The sequence below is a fragment of the Capsicum annuum genome, chromosome 2 (genome assembly GCF_002878395.1).
Source record: "Capsicum annuum cultivar UCD-10X-F1 chromosome 2, UCD10Xv1.1, whole genome shotgun sequence".
NCBI lineage: Eukaryota > Viridiplantae > Streptophyta > Magnoliopsida > Solanales > Solanaceae > Capsicum > Capsicum annuum.
In genome coordinates this window covers 152245038-152259459 of record NC_061112.1, presented here as the reverse complement: position 1 = coordinate 152259459, position 14422 = coordinate 152245038, and the positions used below count along the sequence as shown (strand labels likewise).

General features: G+C 34.1%; 2 protein-coding genes and 1 pseudogene across 3 annotated transcripts; 2 read left to right on the top strand and 1 right to left on the bottom strand.

The window, feature by feature from the left end:
- The first annotated feature begins 19 nt into the window (after positions 1–19).
- On the top strand, positions 20–1909 carry LOC107858401 (annotated as a pseudogene).
- Positions 1910–4080: 2171 nt separating this feature from the next.
- LOC107860661 (glutaredoxin) lies at positions 4081–6050 on the top strand. Its single transcript, XM_016706099.2, has 4 exons — positions 4081–4293; positions 4407–4495; positions 5571–5669; positions 5805–6050. The coding sequence occupies exons 1-4, from the start codon at positions 4238–4240 to the stop codon at positions 5885–5887; spliced, it is 327 nt and encodes a 108-aa protein (XP_016561585.1). The 5' UTR covers positions 4081–4237; the 3' UTR covers positions 5888–6050.
- A 644-nt stretch (positions 6051–6694) lies between these two features.
- LOC107860660 lies at positions 6695–12441 on the bottom strand. 2 transcript variants are annotated; one of them, XM_016706097.2, is made up of 9 exons: positions 12200–12441; positions 10513–10854; positions 9754–9787; positions 9362–9583; positions 8688–8777; positions 7746–7811; positions 7564–7655; positions 7435–7482; positions 6695–7173 (listed from the first exon to the last, which is right to left on the bottom strand). In XM_016706097.2, the coding sequence occupies exons 2-9, from the start codon at positions 10851–10853 to the stop codon at positions 7071–7073; spliced, it is 996 nt and encodes a 331-aa protein (XP_016561583.2). In that variant the 5' UTR covers position 10854; positions 12200–12441; the 3' UTR covers positions 6695–7070. The 2 variants fall into 2 exon arrangements, with proteins under 2 accessions (XP_016561583.2, XP_016561584.2); XM_016706098.2 differs by having other exon boundaries at positions 10513–10857; positions 12200–12397.
- Positions 12442–14422: the final 1981 nt, after the last annotated feature.

The window sequence follows — 14422 nt, the reverse complement described above, 5'->3', positions numbered from 1 at the left end:
AATTTAGGAATAGGTTTCCTAATCCTAGTTAAATTAGGTTTTCTATTATAAATAGACTGTAAAAATAATTTAAAGTTGGAATGGGAAATCAAATGGGCTTTAGGATTAGGTATTCATTTATTTTATGTTTAGATATGATTTTTATCTTAATAATATAGGAATAGGTTTTTATTCCTATTCTTAGATAAATTAGGTTTTGTACTATTATAAATAGATGTGTTGTTACCTACCGATTTTCTATAATGAACCATTTCTTACCACGGCTTCTACGCATAGCTTTCACTAGCAACTCTTATAATTTTCTCACAAAAAAAATATATTATTTTATTTCATTCGGATTCAGCATAAATACAAGTCAATACAAATTTCCAATGTCAACCTGTGGCACCACTACCGCCAACTCCGACTGTGTTATCCCTATAGCCACCGCACCCACCACCGTCGTCGCGTCACGAACCCCATGATGACTGACCCTTTAATTAAGTATTGTTTTTAAGGTAGAAGAATGTGGTTTAAACGTTGGTAGTACAATCACACACTCTTTAAAATCAAGGAAAAATATGGGTCGTATGGTTTTCGGTTTGCTATTTCTTTTTATGGTGGCAGTTGTCATGATGATGAGTGGCAATGCTGAAGATATAAATGGGAATTTGTTTAAAATAGACTCATCTTTTGTGCCAAAACGTCAGATGAAGGAGATACGACTACCAGAAATATGGATGAAGCCAAACAATGATAATCATTACCGATGCATTAATTCTCAGCCAAGGAGTGGAGACTCATCGACTACCACGAATGGCTATATCTTAGTGCATGCAAATGGAGGATTAAACCAAATGAGAACGGGTATAAGTGATATGGTGGCAATTGCAAAAATAATGAATGCCACTTTAGTTCTTCCTTCACTTGACCATGAATCCTATTGGAAAGATACTAGTGATTTTAAAGATATTTTTGATTGAAGACACTTCATTGAAGCTCTAAAGGAAGATATTGAGATTGTTGTGAAACCTTTTCAAAAGACACCTGTATCTTGGTCAAATGCTAGTTACTATAGTGGAGAGATACTTACTTTACTAAAGAAACACAAGGTGATACAATTTACCCACGCGAATACTAGGCTTGCCCATTCAAAGGCTTCGTTGTAGAGCTAATTATCAAGCTCTACGTTACACGAATGAGATAGAGGAGTTTGGTAAGAAGTTGGTTCACAGACTTGGAGACAATACTGATGAACCATTTATGGCTTTCCATTTAAGATACGAGAAAGATATGCTAGCGTTTACTACAAAAGAGATAAACAGCGAGAGAAAGCGACTCCAAGGTGGCTGCCCCATGACCCCTAGGGAGGCTGCCTTGTTTCTTAAAGCGATGGGCTATCCCTCCTCGACTAGAATATACATCGTTGCAGGGGGAATTTATGGCAACAACAGCATTACCCGAATGTGTTCGCTCACTCATCTCTTGCAACAAGCCAAGAGCTCGAGGCTTTCAAGCGTTATCAAAACCGTCTTGCTGGTAGCCCTTGAAAGTGATGTTTTTGCTTACACTTATGGCGAGGGCTGTGCAAGGTCATAGAAGGTTTGAAGGATTTCGAAAGACCATTAGTCCAGACAGGTTCAATTTTGTGAGATTGATGGACTCATTGGATAAGGGTGAAATCTCATGGGAACACTTCTCTTCAAAAGTTAAGGTCTTACATTCCAACAGATTGGGAGCACCTTACCTCAGACAAGCAGGTGAAAACCCTAAATTAGAACAGAACTTCTATCCAAATCCTTTACCAGGTTGTTTATGTAATAATAGAGAAGCCAGTAACAACAACTCAACAACAGACCAAGTTTCAAGTGTTAAAGTGGGACCCAAAAGGGTTGACGTAGTTGACAAACATTCTTTATGGGCGATCTAAAAAGGAAAGCCTAGCACATAAATTGAGACTGAGGAAGTTTTTAATTTGTACGTTTGGTAGATTAGTCCAATATCATTACTTGTTCTACAAATGGCCTTTTAAGGGGCTCGGGTTTCTCATTGCCCTTCATACTGTGCGCGCAGCTAGCAGAGATGGTGGTTTATAAGATGGACAAAAGAGAATGTATATAGAGATGTACTCAAATCATTCTTTAGGGCGAAAACATACTATTTTTCTTCATTTATTATTTTTATTTTTTATTTGTAGTTGGTATTGTATCTCAATTCTTGTCTAGTTAGAATTTGTAGACAAATTAAATAGTTGGCTCAAACATATAAATGATGATTTCTATTTTTCAAGTTGTACATAAGATCTTCTTTTTATATATATATGTATACACACACATGTTATTGCCTCAAACAATGAAAACAAATAGCCTTCTACATGAAATACATAAAATTCCAAACTTAAGTAAAATTTAAATGGTTGAGTTCAAATAAACTAATTAAGTCCAATTTAAATGGTTGAGTTCAAATAAACTAATTAAGTCCAAGGTCTAAGGAACAACGTTCAAATGTAGGTGGTGGTTTGTGACTTCTACATCACCAAAAGACCTTATAGCTAATGCTCCATTAGATTCTTACTCCATTGTGGCAAAAGTGATGGAGTTTGCTATTGAGGCGGATTTAAAATTTAAAATTTTATGGATTTAATATTTAAGATTTTTAGCATTGATGAGATATTATATTTTACGTATAAATTCATGTTTTACGTCGAAAGTACTGAATTCAAATAAACTCGATTTTGATAAGCTAACTCCACCTTTGTTTGACATCTTCTGGGTCATTGCACAACAATGATAAATTCAGTATTTGGAATTTATATGCATATTGACGGTGATTAATTTAACACACGATAAATATTTAATAAATTTCTTAATACATACACAAAAATTAAGCAAAAGATATTGAGACCCGGTGAACCCATAATTACTTGTAGATCCGCCTCTGTTTGACGCATTCTTTCTATCCATTTTTTTATAACAAACGAATAAAATACCAACATTGTATGTTGTTTGAAAATCAAGAAAATGTTTGCAGTATAATATAGCAACCGAATATGACCACCATTTTGGGACTTCAAATTTTGGAACAAAATAATTATTCATCTGTTGTAAACTATTAAAACAAAGCTTAATCAATTACATAAATAATGCCGATAATTAAATTGCACATATTGGTTAATATGATTTGGGAAGTTACATAAAATACTAATAAATGAGTACAATATTTTATTTAACTAAATTTCCTATAAATATATATATTTTATATGTACAAAATATATATAATCTTATGTCATAGCTCAAGAAATGTTGTTATGAATAAAAGGCTAAAAATAAGGAGTTTCTTATATTAGTGATAACAAATTATATACCATATTAAAACCTATTAATTACTTTTCTAAAAATTTCCAATATACTCCGCTAGCATTTCAATCATAAACAAATATATATATATATATATATATATATATATATATATATATATATATATATATTGCACTATTCTATATAGTACTAATTTTACTTGTTTTGTATATTGCACTGCTATATACTATATATAATATTAGTTTTTATGTATATTAACTGTTATACACTATAAATGATAGATTTCATATGTACATTACACAAATAGTCATTATAATTCTTTTAAATACTATTTCCTCCGTCCCAAATTATTTGTCGTTATTTGATCGTACATGATATTTAAGAAATAAATATTAAATTTATTAAAATTATAAAATTATCCTTCTTAAAAAAAAGAGTAATAGTATTTAAAATCAAGTAGAACCACTTTTAATTGAAAAGATAAATAAAAAAAGAGTAATAGTATTTAAAATTAAGTGAGATTATTAAAAGTAAAATTATAATTATATCTTTAAAATTTGTCAAATAAGAAAAGATAATATTTTTTTTAAAATGGAGCAAAAAAAAATGGCAAGACATAATTTGAAAGGAAGAAAATATGCGTGAGAACGAGTTGACGTAGCTGATGCCATGTGAGTCGTTAATGGGCCGGCCACGGTCTAATAAAATCTTGTGGGCCCAGTAGAACACCTTAGGACATTTTCGTCTTATACTTTTATATCTTTGCCGCAAAGGCGACTCCCTTAGGACATTTTCGTCTTTTCAGTTTTTTCTTTTGCGATAAGACAGCTCCTTTCACCATTTCTATAAATAGCGCTTTCTGAAGGACATTTTTAACACTGAAAAAGAATAGAACAAAATCTGTCTGATCTAGGGTTTTTTGAAAAGCAAATCGATTGAAAATGGCACTTGCAAAGGCTAAGGAAATTGTTTCTGCTAATCCAGTTGTGGTCTTCAGGTAATTAATTTTACCTATCTATTTCTGTTTGATTTTGTATTTTGTGAAATGTGGTGAAGTGTTGTTCGTTTTTTGTTTGTTTGATCTGAAATGTTTGTTGATTGAAATTGCAGCAAGACGTACTGTCCGTTCTGCGTTAGCGTCAAGGATTTGTTGGCAAAGCTTGGGGCTTCTTTCAAGGCTGTTGAGTTGGATTCTGAAAGTAAGGCCTCCTTTCCTCATTACCAATTTTTTTTAATTTTTTTTATAACGGTGGTGTTTGGGCCCGCATGCGTGAAACTAGACTAATTTTGTGGATAACTGCCGCCTCCGATTAGCAATTTTTTTGATATGGTGTTTGGGCCCACTTGCATGAAACTAAACTAATTTCGTAGGATACCTGCCACCGCCGATTAGCAATCTTTTTTTGATAACCGTAGTGTTTGAGCTTGCTTGCGTGAACTGACTAATTTCGTGGGATACTTGCCTTGCCACCTCCGATTAGCTAATAACCGTGGTGTTTGGACCCGCTTGCGTGTACCTACCTTAATTCCGCGGGATAACTGCCCTCCCCCCCACCCACCCACCCACCCACAGGCAACATGTAACTCTGTTCATCAAGGCTGGGATAGATAAGAAGTCACCTAGTTTGTTTTTTTTCTCCGCTTGAATTTGAACCTGAGATCTCATGGTTCTCAACCACGTCATTGACCAGTAGACCCACCCTTGGGCGTGTTTCTAATAAGATAAGGTATTGTTAAGTTGGATTTCATGTTCCAAGTATGTGAGTAAAGTAACCTGTTTGTTTGGAGCGAAATTTATTGCCAGGGGTTGAGCCCAGTAGGGCCGATGGGTTCAGCTGAATCCCCTTTGGCGGAAGATTACATTGTTTAAACATGACTAAAATTATTCTTAAATGTTGAACCCCTTTTAGCTTATTCATGTGTTTTACTTTTTCATATTTTGAACTCCTGTAGTGAAAATCCACTGGTTGGTGCCTATTCCTATAGTTATGTAAATCTATCATTGATTCGTTCTACATTTGGCTAGATAAGCAAGGCATTGGGGAAATCCAGTTAATAGCAGGAATGTAATTGTAACAACTCACTCAGTTAATATCAGTATAGTTGTACTGCCTCTGATGGATAACGTTTCTCAACATATATTTCTTTCTTGTTCATAGTTTCTAACCACTTATATCCTTCGGTGTAAAGTGAACTTATTCTCAAAAACATATGATAGATTTTCTGTGTGTTATTGCTTGGCTGTTGAATCTAATGTTTATATTGATTCTGTAGAGGATGGAAGTGAGATCCAGGCTGCACTGGCTGAGTGGACTGGTCAGCGAACTGTGCCAAACGTCTTCATTGTGGGGAAGCACATTGGTGGCTGTGACGGTATGGACCTCCCCTTTTCCTCTTGGTTTTTTCCTATTTTTAAATACCAAGACATTACTATCATAATGAGACCTGCTTTGGAATTGATTTTTATGAATTTATGCTGAAGTTAACTGTCTTTATTCTCATTTGCAGCCACAACTGCCTTGCACAGGGATGGGAAGCTTGTTCCTCTGCTAACTGAGGCTGGGGCAATTGCTAAATCTTCTACAGCTTAGAGGATCAGATAGTCGGGTTGTTTAAAGAATCAAATCTCGTGAACTTATCCCTTAAATAAAGTGAATTATGTTTCTGTAGCTATGTTGTTAAGTTGACTGTTAGTTGATGCTTCAAAGAATGTTGAACGAAATAGTTCATATGAAAATTTTGCTTGAAGCCTGATTCGTGTTTTTTTTCTTTACGGATGTTTCTGTGCCAATGGTTGTCTAATAGTGCAAATAAAAGAAAAAAAAAATCCAGAAACTGTCACGGGCTTCGAAGTTGTAAGGAGTAGGCAATGCTACTCTTCTAAGTCGTTGCGCTTGATTCAACTGATGTCTGTCCATGAGTGTCAAAATCGTTTTCCAAGTCTCTTAGTTGAAAGATGCTGACGGGTATCAATTGCAAGCTGCTGATTGCTGCAAACAACGACGTCTAACTTATATCCAGGCATTCTGGATGCCGATGCCTTGGTGATTTTCTTGCTAATTTATGGCAGCGAGGACCCTCAGCTATCCATCCATCAGAGTTAATTTTTAGTAGACATAATTTTAAATTAAACAAAGAATAAGCCATCAAGTGAACCTAGAAAAAACATACTATTATTGAAATACAAAGCACCAAAATAGTGATCACGTGAAAATTATTTTTGTTGTAGCAAACTAGTCATAGTAACTAGGGCTAAGTTGGCCGAGAATAGACTATAATGTCGCTTCGGTCAACTTGTCTGGCGTAATCCCCAGTAAAATGAGATGGACCAAGTTTTCCTGACCCAAGTCCTAGCTATTGTAATTTTTATCATGCAATAGGTAATGTAGGCATCTGTCTGAAAAGCACAAAATGAAGTCTCATCCTTTGTTTACAAATCCAATCAAAATTCTTACATGAAGAGTTGGTAAGCTTTTGCCTGTGACAGAAAAATATTCTATTCTGTACACAATTTTGAAATTAGTTGAACTTGGTGTCGCAAAAATATTACTGCTGATCATCCAAGGCATGAGGATGGAAAAGGTGCAGATAAAGTAATGTTTCCTTCGTATTTCACAAGATAGCTACTGATTTAATTCTTGACTGAATCAATACCCACTTGGCTGATGCTCTGCAGGAAATCCACCCATCCCTTTCAAATAACCCCATTTGAGGAACATGACACACCTTGGCTTCAAAAGGGACCAGCTTGAGATGATAATTTCTTAGACACTGCTATGATTGAGGGAACCATCGCAGTAACACATACTGTTTAAGCCTAACAAGTAATGCAAATATTCCATAGCATGGGATATGCAGTAAAGCCACCAACAAATACCTGTTTCAGAATCAACAGAGAAACCAATTAGCTATGCAACAAGTTCGCCTGCATGTCAAGATTACAGACCAGCTAGAAAAACACACAGTTTTAGCACTAGAATTTCCAAAGGAAAATGACAGGTGTTTGATACAAGATTTAGAAATGAGAAGCTTTAAATGTTAGCTATTATAAAGTCTAAGAAGCCAAATGTTACAATTTTGTTCGCATGAAGGATTGCTAATTTTGTCACATACGTGTGCCATGATAAAGAACACATACCACACAGGAGAATATTTTAATGATAAGTCAAGAAAGGGGTAAGGCCACCTGAAAGAAAAAACATAGGAGAACCAGTTAGGGGAATATGATGTATTCATGAAAACATAAACAAACTGAGATGAATCTTACCAAAGTGATACACAGGCATGAACAATCCACTGGAAGATGACATAAACACCGGTCAATATGACAAAGTAAGACATCCGGAACCAAGGGAACCACTGGAAGAATGTCTTGGGAAGTTAATAAAAAATATCCTAAATGATATTTTCACAAGGACAGGAAAGAAGTAAAACAACAGTAGCATTTACCAAAGAATTCAGAGCTGCATCACCAAGGAGCAGGACAGCATTTAGCGAATGCGTGACGACGGTAAACTGGAACAAAGGAGAAATATTTTTACTTAAAAAGGGGACAAAAGATCTGAGCGAGACTAACAGAATTAGCATGATATGACTAGCTTCATAGTTAGGAAAGAAACTAAATATTGACATACTTTTCTGAATTTGTTCACGCTACTTCTATGATGTTCAAGGATTTAAATTGACTACACAGATCAAGTTTAAATCAAGAAGTCATGGTTTTCATATCAAAAAGTACATTGATATAATATGCAAGAAAATTAACTTAGTTTCAGCATCTTTTCACATAGAAGGCCTAAGACACCAATAACAACATGGGGAAGACAGAGAAGAAGGAGCTCATCGCTTATAATTAAATGTGGTTTGAAGATATAACGTCTTAAGCCTAAATTCCACCAATTCTATTAGAAGGAAAAAATGTGTTTCCGAATCTGGTGAGAGGGAGATCCAAGTGACACCAATGAAACAATCAAGAACAACAACAACAGCAAAGAGAAGAGGGTCAGAGAGAAAAGAGCAGTTCTGCATGTTGAATCGCTTCATTTTTTCTCTTGGAAATTTAGAAGTGACTGTGTCATAAAGACCAATTCAGTCATTCAAACAAGTTTCTAAGACCAATTCATGACCAGAAAGCAGATAGCTCAATAATCAGCTGCATTGGCATAGGCTGACATATTAGAGAGAAAAAGGTGGTCGGTAAAAAAATTGTACAAGTGCTTCTTTCAACAAAAGTTGACATGCAGGAGGCTGTTACAGCAAACTCGTGGTTACGTGTCTAAAATAAAGCCAAATATCTCCAATCAAGTTTTAGAATTATAGCAGCTGATATTAAATACCCGACAGAAATAAAGTACAGAACCAGAGAGATCCTTTGAAATAGAAGATACTTACAATGTTAAAATCGTAGTTTTTGACCGTAAGAAATGGGAAGATCACAAACCAGTAAACGGAGTCAGTGAGCATCACCGCTCCAGCAGCCATCTGTGGAAAAAAGACGGGTATAGGAATGATTGAATTAATGAATTATGCAATTAACAAAAATAAATTGAAAATAAAGCATCTAACTACAAGAAACTTCCAGGAACTTAACTGCTAACAAAAAAGTAATTTGTAACAGTAAATGCAGGATTCTCTCATGGAATACCATATATGTTGATGACTACGAGTTGAGCGATTATATTTCACAAGCATACACAAGAGGGAGGATGTTCTCAAAATTACAGAAAAACATGCATAAGCAGGCAGAATTAAACTAAAGCAGTTTCTACTTGCTCCCTATTAGAAATCTGGTTTTGGTCCTCTAAGAGGAATGTCAACAACAACAACATACCAAGTATACTCCAACAAAGTGGGGTCTGGGGAGGGTAAAGTGTACGCAGTCTATACCACTACCTCAGATGAAGTAGAGAGGTTGCTTCCTATAGACCCCCAGCTCAGGACAAATACAGTATAAAAAACAGAAAAACAAAATGGGATATCACACCAAATAGGTAATAAAAGAAACAAGACATCCCCGGAGTAGTACTATAAACTATCTATCCGACCTCTGAGAAGAATGACGTTACCTGGAAAAGAATCTGGAAGAGGTAGCTACATCGCCCAACAATTTCAGGAACTAGAAGTATTCCCTTGTAATCCACATTGTTCACTATCTTGACGCCGTTGGTATAGTCTGTGCTTACAAGGGACTCGAGTAACCCTTGCTCCATATCCATCTGTATTTTGCTGATACTGATGTTTGCTTTGTTATACTGGTAACAGCCATAGATGGAAAGAACTGATCCAAGCTACAGACAGTTGCAAAAGAATGAAGTTTGGCAAAAGATATCTCATTAGCAGCATAATGCAAGACAAAATAAAGGATATCTCTGCAGCATGCAATCACATGCACATACATTTGACAGGTAACAGGTAATGATACAAATTCAAGGGACTCATCTGAAATTAACATACATACCCAGAAATAAATGGTGGTCAAAGCAAATGTCCACCTGCAGACACCAAAAATCATGAGCAGCATCTAAAGAGAGGCACCCCATTTTATAGCACATAGTGCATTTTTCTTTTAAACTAGTAGTAATAGTTTTATTAATAAAAGGTACCAAGATGGTACAGCAGGTATAAGAACAGGGGGAAGAAGGATCATAAATAAAAAAACCAACAAACTTTCTCCTACTGACTGCCCCCTAGCCAATTCAAAAACACCATATACTGATTTATGCTGCCGATGGGACTACCCTTACATCATAAGAAAATATCTAGCAAGCACTTGCCCTTAATTCTAGAAATATGGTCTGTTTGTCCTTCAAACCAAGTTCTATTCCTCTACAACAACAACAACAACAAGCACTGTTCCTCTCCAACCACCAAATCCAAAAAGATGCATATAGGAATAGTATTCCAAATCTGCTCCAACTCTTTTCGAGTCCTCTGCCCTCGCCAGCACTCCTATAGCCTATAGGCCCCTTATGTTATTAGGCAGTACCAAAGAGATACCACAGGTAGTGTATTTCTTTCCCTAAGTAAAGCAATAAATCTTATACATTATGTGCATAAAAGAAACAAAAGTTGCAAGTCATAACAGGATACCTTCCAACAAAAACAACCACTCTCGACCTTACTTATCAGTTAAAAAATACCACTATCACATATGGTCCTGGACATTGAACCTATAAAGTGCTGCCTGCTTACAAGCATTATAAAAAGGAATACTTACTGAGTATAATAGAAAAATATGTCACCTCCATGAACAACAAAATCAGAGACAATCACTAGTGTGAGTAAAGCAAGTGCAGAAACTCGGAAAGCCGCCAAACAAATTGGGTTTATTCTTTTCACACATGGTCTCCAAGCTTTGTCAAAATACAAAAGCAAAGAACTTTTCTGGCAATCCCCCCTACTATCAGATTCCTGTATGATATTAACTGATCGTTCATACTTCCATAGAATGATCACTGCTGCAACTGTTGGTGTCAAGACCCATATTGCACAAAACAAGAACCTCCAGTTCAACCAATAACTCAGATCAGTAGTATCAGCAGTTGTCTGTATCTGCATCCTGCTGGAGACACATGGTATTAAGCTTTTGCTGCAGTATTAGCTAAATATTCACTAATATCACAGCAACACATAAATCATAGTTACATTGTTAAAAGGTTTTATGTAGTTTTACAATGATTTTCTTGGTATATCCCAATCAGGACGTCATTTAGTGGTAGAGCATGCGATCTATTACCTATCATCATTCAAAATAGCAGAAAAATTTGCTTCCCTAGTTTCCTTTTTGACAAATTATTTTTGTACTTCTTAGTTTAGAAAAACTAGACTTTCAAATGTGGCAATCTCAATGCTCAATTTATAAAACGACATAAATCTCAGGCAAGATCATGTAGATTTCTGTTAGGGAGTGTTATCAAAAGCCAAAAACCTCTAAGGTCCGTCGAGACTTTAAGTGCAAAGAGAAAATACAGCGTGGACTTCGATGAAAAAAGGCGTAAATAGAAAAAATACAAATATGTATATATGTCTAGTGGAAGACTAACACAAACATAAACTTGAATAGCAATATATGGATAAAGAAATCGTAATTTTTTCGCGAATACCAGTTGTTTAGAGTCGCTTCTTTAGGAAATGCTTATTCGCAAGGAAAATTTTGTCTTAGAGCCTCAATGAAAACAATGAAGCGCACATCAAGCGAGGCAAAGCGTGCCTTTGACACTACTGCTGTTAGGTAGTAGATATATCTCTGAGGGGAGGGGACATGACAGGTATTAATTTCATATCACTACTCCATCTGGAACTTAATTCTGCTATATACAGATCATTACCAGACATCAATTCACCTTATCAATAAAAGTAACACGCAGAGCAGAACATTTACCATAAAGATAAATTTAATTCTGATGTACAGATCATTTACTATATCAAGTAGAAACACATAGATAATTTAGCAGTTAGATTTAGCTCTTTCACATATATGGTTTCACCTTATCAATAAATCACCTAGCTAGTAGTAGCTACAGTAGAACACACAGTGATAAAATATTAATTACGTTAATGCTACTTTGTAAACATCGAAGGAACTTGATCCCCAATCCTTCATTATAATGCTACTTCGTACATCATCAAACATTAGCTATAGTCCTGTAGATGATTATATTCCATCAATCAATGCAAAATTAAATAATTTCCATTGAGATCACCAGTAATTTAGTACTAGTGTGATCTTTTAACACACCAAAATATATCGAAATCTGAACATTTAACAAACACCTAACACGCAAAATACAAATGCAAGATATAAATTAACACTTACAGTAATCACAAAAACAGGAAAACTTTCGGTTTTCTATAAGTTACAGTAAAATACTGGACGATGAAAACGAAGAGTATAAGCACTTTACCGGCCAGATCGCTCGGCGTCTGTGTAGGAGAGAGAGAAGTAGAGAGAGAAAATATGCAAATCACATGCGCCGAATAAATGGCCGAGGGGATTTTCCTCTCCTTTTCTTATTTTGCTTCTTTATATATAAATGGAAATGGATAATAGGAGGGGCAAGAAAAAAGAGGAAGAGTGTCCAGTTCCTACTCTTGAAATTTTAAACTCATAAATTCTTTTTTTTTGTACACCCAAAAAAATGTCCCATCTTTGGATGAGCATTTTAGAATAAGTACCTTATAATAATAATCTATTTATTATTTAATGCTTTACGAATTATATTGAAAATATAATTATATTAGATAAATTTCATATGATGAGCTTATGTTTGAAGACCAAATGAAACAACAATAATATACTCAGTATGGAAAGAGTAGAGTGTAGGCAGATCATACTACTAACTTAGGTAAAGTAGAGAGGCTGCTTTTGATAGACCCACAACTTAGAATCGATAATAATATAACAAACACAAAATATAAATGTATATAAATTAGTACAGTATGTCAAACAAACTAACATCACTAGCTACAAGATAATACTACAACTACAAGATAATACTAAAAACTATTTATCCGAAATCATAAACATCACTCAATACCATGAACAAGAAACTTAAGACATAAATAAAGAACATTCCCCCAGTGTTATCGACGAACTCCCATCCCCTAACTCTCTACATTAATTCGTGTCCTCCAGATCTTCGATCATGTCCTCCACAAGATGTAACTGTTCTATATCATATCTAATCACATCCCTTCAATATTTCTTCGACCTACCTCTATACCGCCTAAAATCAAAGTCACAAAATCAGTAAGGTAGCAAACTAGAATTTATTAGTTGTAGTGGTAATTGCTATGTACGATTTTGACCGAGTAGAAGTAGGTCCCCACCGAATTGAGGTAGATCGAGATAAACATGATTCACATTGTAGATCAACACTAGTTTTAACAATAATTGCGTCGATCTATATTTTAAGATTAAATTATGCTAAACTCCTTTATAATATCACTTAATTTTAGGTAGATTTTGTGTGAATATTTCTAAATTAAATACAGTACTAAAAAAGTAAATATAACTCTAAAACTGAATGAAAAAAATAAATGCATTAAAGATACAGAATATTAACTCGTTGGAATAATTATAAGTTAATAACTTTTTTTATGATATAACATATTATACTTCATCCGTTCCTAATTAATTGAATTATTAAAACATTTTTTAGTGTTCAAAAAAATTGAATTATTCATTATTGAAGATAGATATTAATTTTATATTTTAATTTTATTTTTCATTAATTAAATTTTTAAAAATAAATTCTAATAATCATTATGTATGATACTAAATATTAAATGAAAATGCAATCTTTTGATGGGAGGGTGTAACAAAAAAAAGTCATAACAACCACAAAATTTGACACGTTTATTTATATGTATTTTTAAAAAGTAAATGCATTGATTGCATGTCATGACATTATGGAAATGACTTGGAAATTTAAGAAAACAGAAATTGACGTTTGACTTTGCTTTAGGAATAGACCAATTTGACAACTACTCCCGTCATCAATGACGAATCTTGAACTCATCAACCCCCTCTTTTGAATTTGGGAATGATTTGGTAGTCAAGAATTTTACTCCCTTCGGCTTATATTTCGCTCGGGAAATCGGAGCGCGTCATGTGGAGGATTAAAGTTATCAATTAAAATAATAATACTTCAGATGACACAATATAAAATATTAAAAATATAGTAATATTATTATATGATTTAGCCATTAACCTACGTAAGAAATTACTATAAAGAAAACAAAAAAAATTACTGGAAGAAAATCTTTCCATCTTAAACGACTACACTGTGAATACTATTGTGTTTTAGCATGAGAAAAGAGCTGTTTTATTTATAGATGTCCAAAAATTTTCCTTTAAAAAAGAAGTTTGTCAAATATGAAAAAGTTTTATATTTTTTCTTAAGGAAAAATAAAAGTAATTATGGTACTATTTTTATTTTCCTTTCAATAAAAGTAAAACTTAATTTTGGTAAGAAAATTAGGACAAAAAACCTAAAATATTCGTCTTATATTAAAAGGACATTTTCATATTTATACACATGTTAAGAAATCATAAATAAGAAAATAGTTTTATTAATTTATTTTTAATAAAAATTGAGAACTTTACAAACACAACATACAAATAT

Coding starts and splice junctions, on each gene's coding strand:
- LOC107860661 (XM_016706099.2), top strand. CDS start 4,238: ATGGCACTTGCAAAGGCTAAGGAAATTGTTTCTGCTAATCCAGTTGTG. Junction 4,294..4,406: donor AATCCAGTTGTGGTCTTCAG/GTAATTAATTTT, acceptor TTGAAATTGCAG/CAAGACGTACTGTCCGTTCT. Junction 4,496..5,570: donor TGTTGAGTTGGATTCTGAAA/GTAAGGCCTCCT, acceptor TTGATTCTGTAG/AGGATGGAAGTGAGATCCAG.
- LOC107860660 (XM_016706097.2), bottom strand. CDS start 10,853: ATGCAGATACAGACAACTGCTGATACTACTGATCTGAGTTATTGGTTG. Junction 7,812..8,687: donor AAAACTACGATTTTAACATT/GTAAGTATCTTC, acceptor CCTTTGTTCCAG/TTTACCGTCGTCACGCATTC. Junction 7,656..7,745: donor ATGCAGCTCTGAATTCTTTG/GTAAATGCTACT, acceptor ACATTCTTCCAG/TGGTTCCCTTGGTTCCGGAT.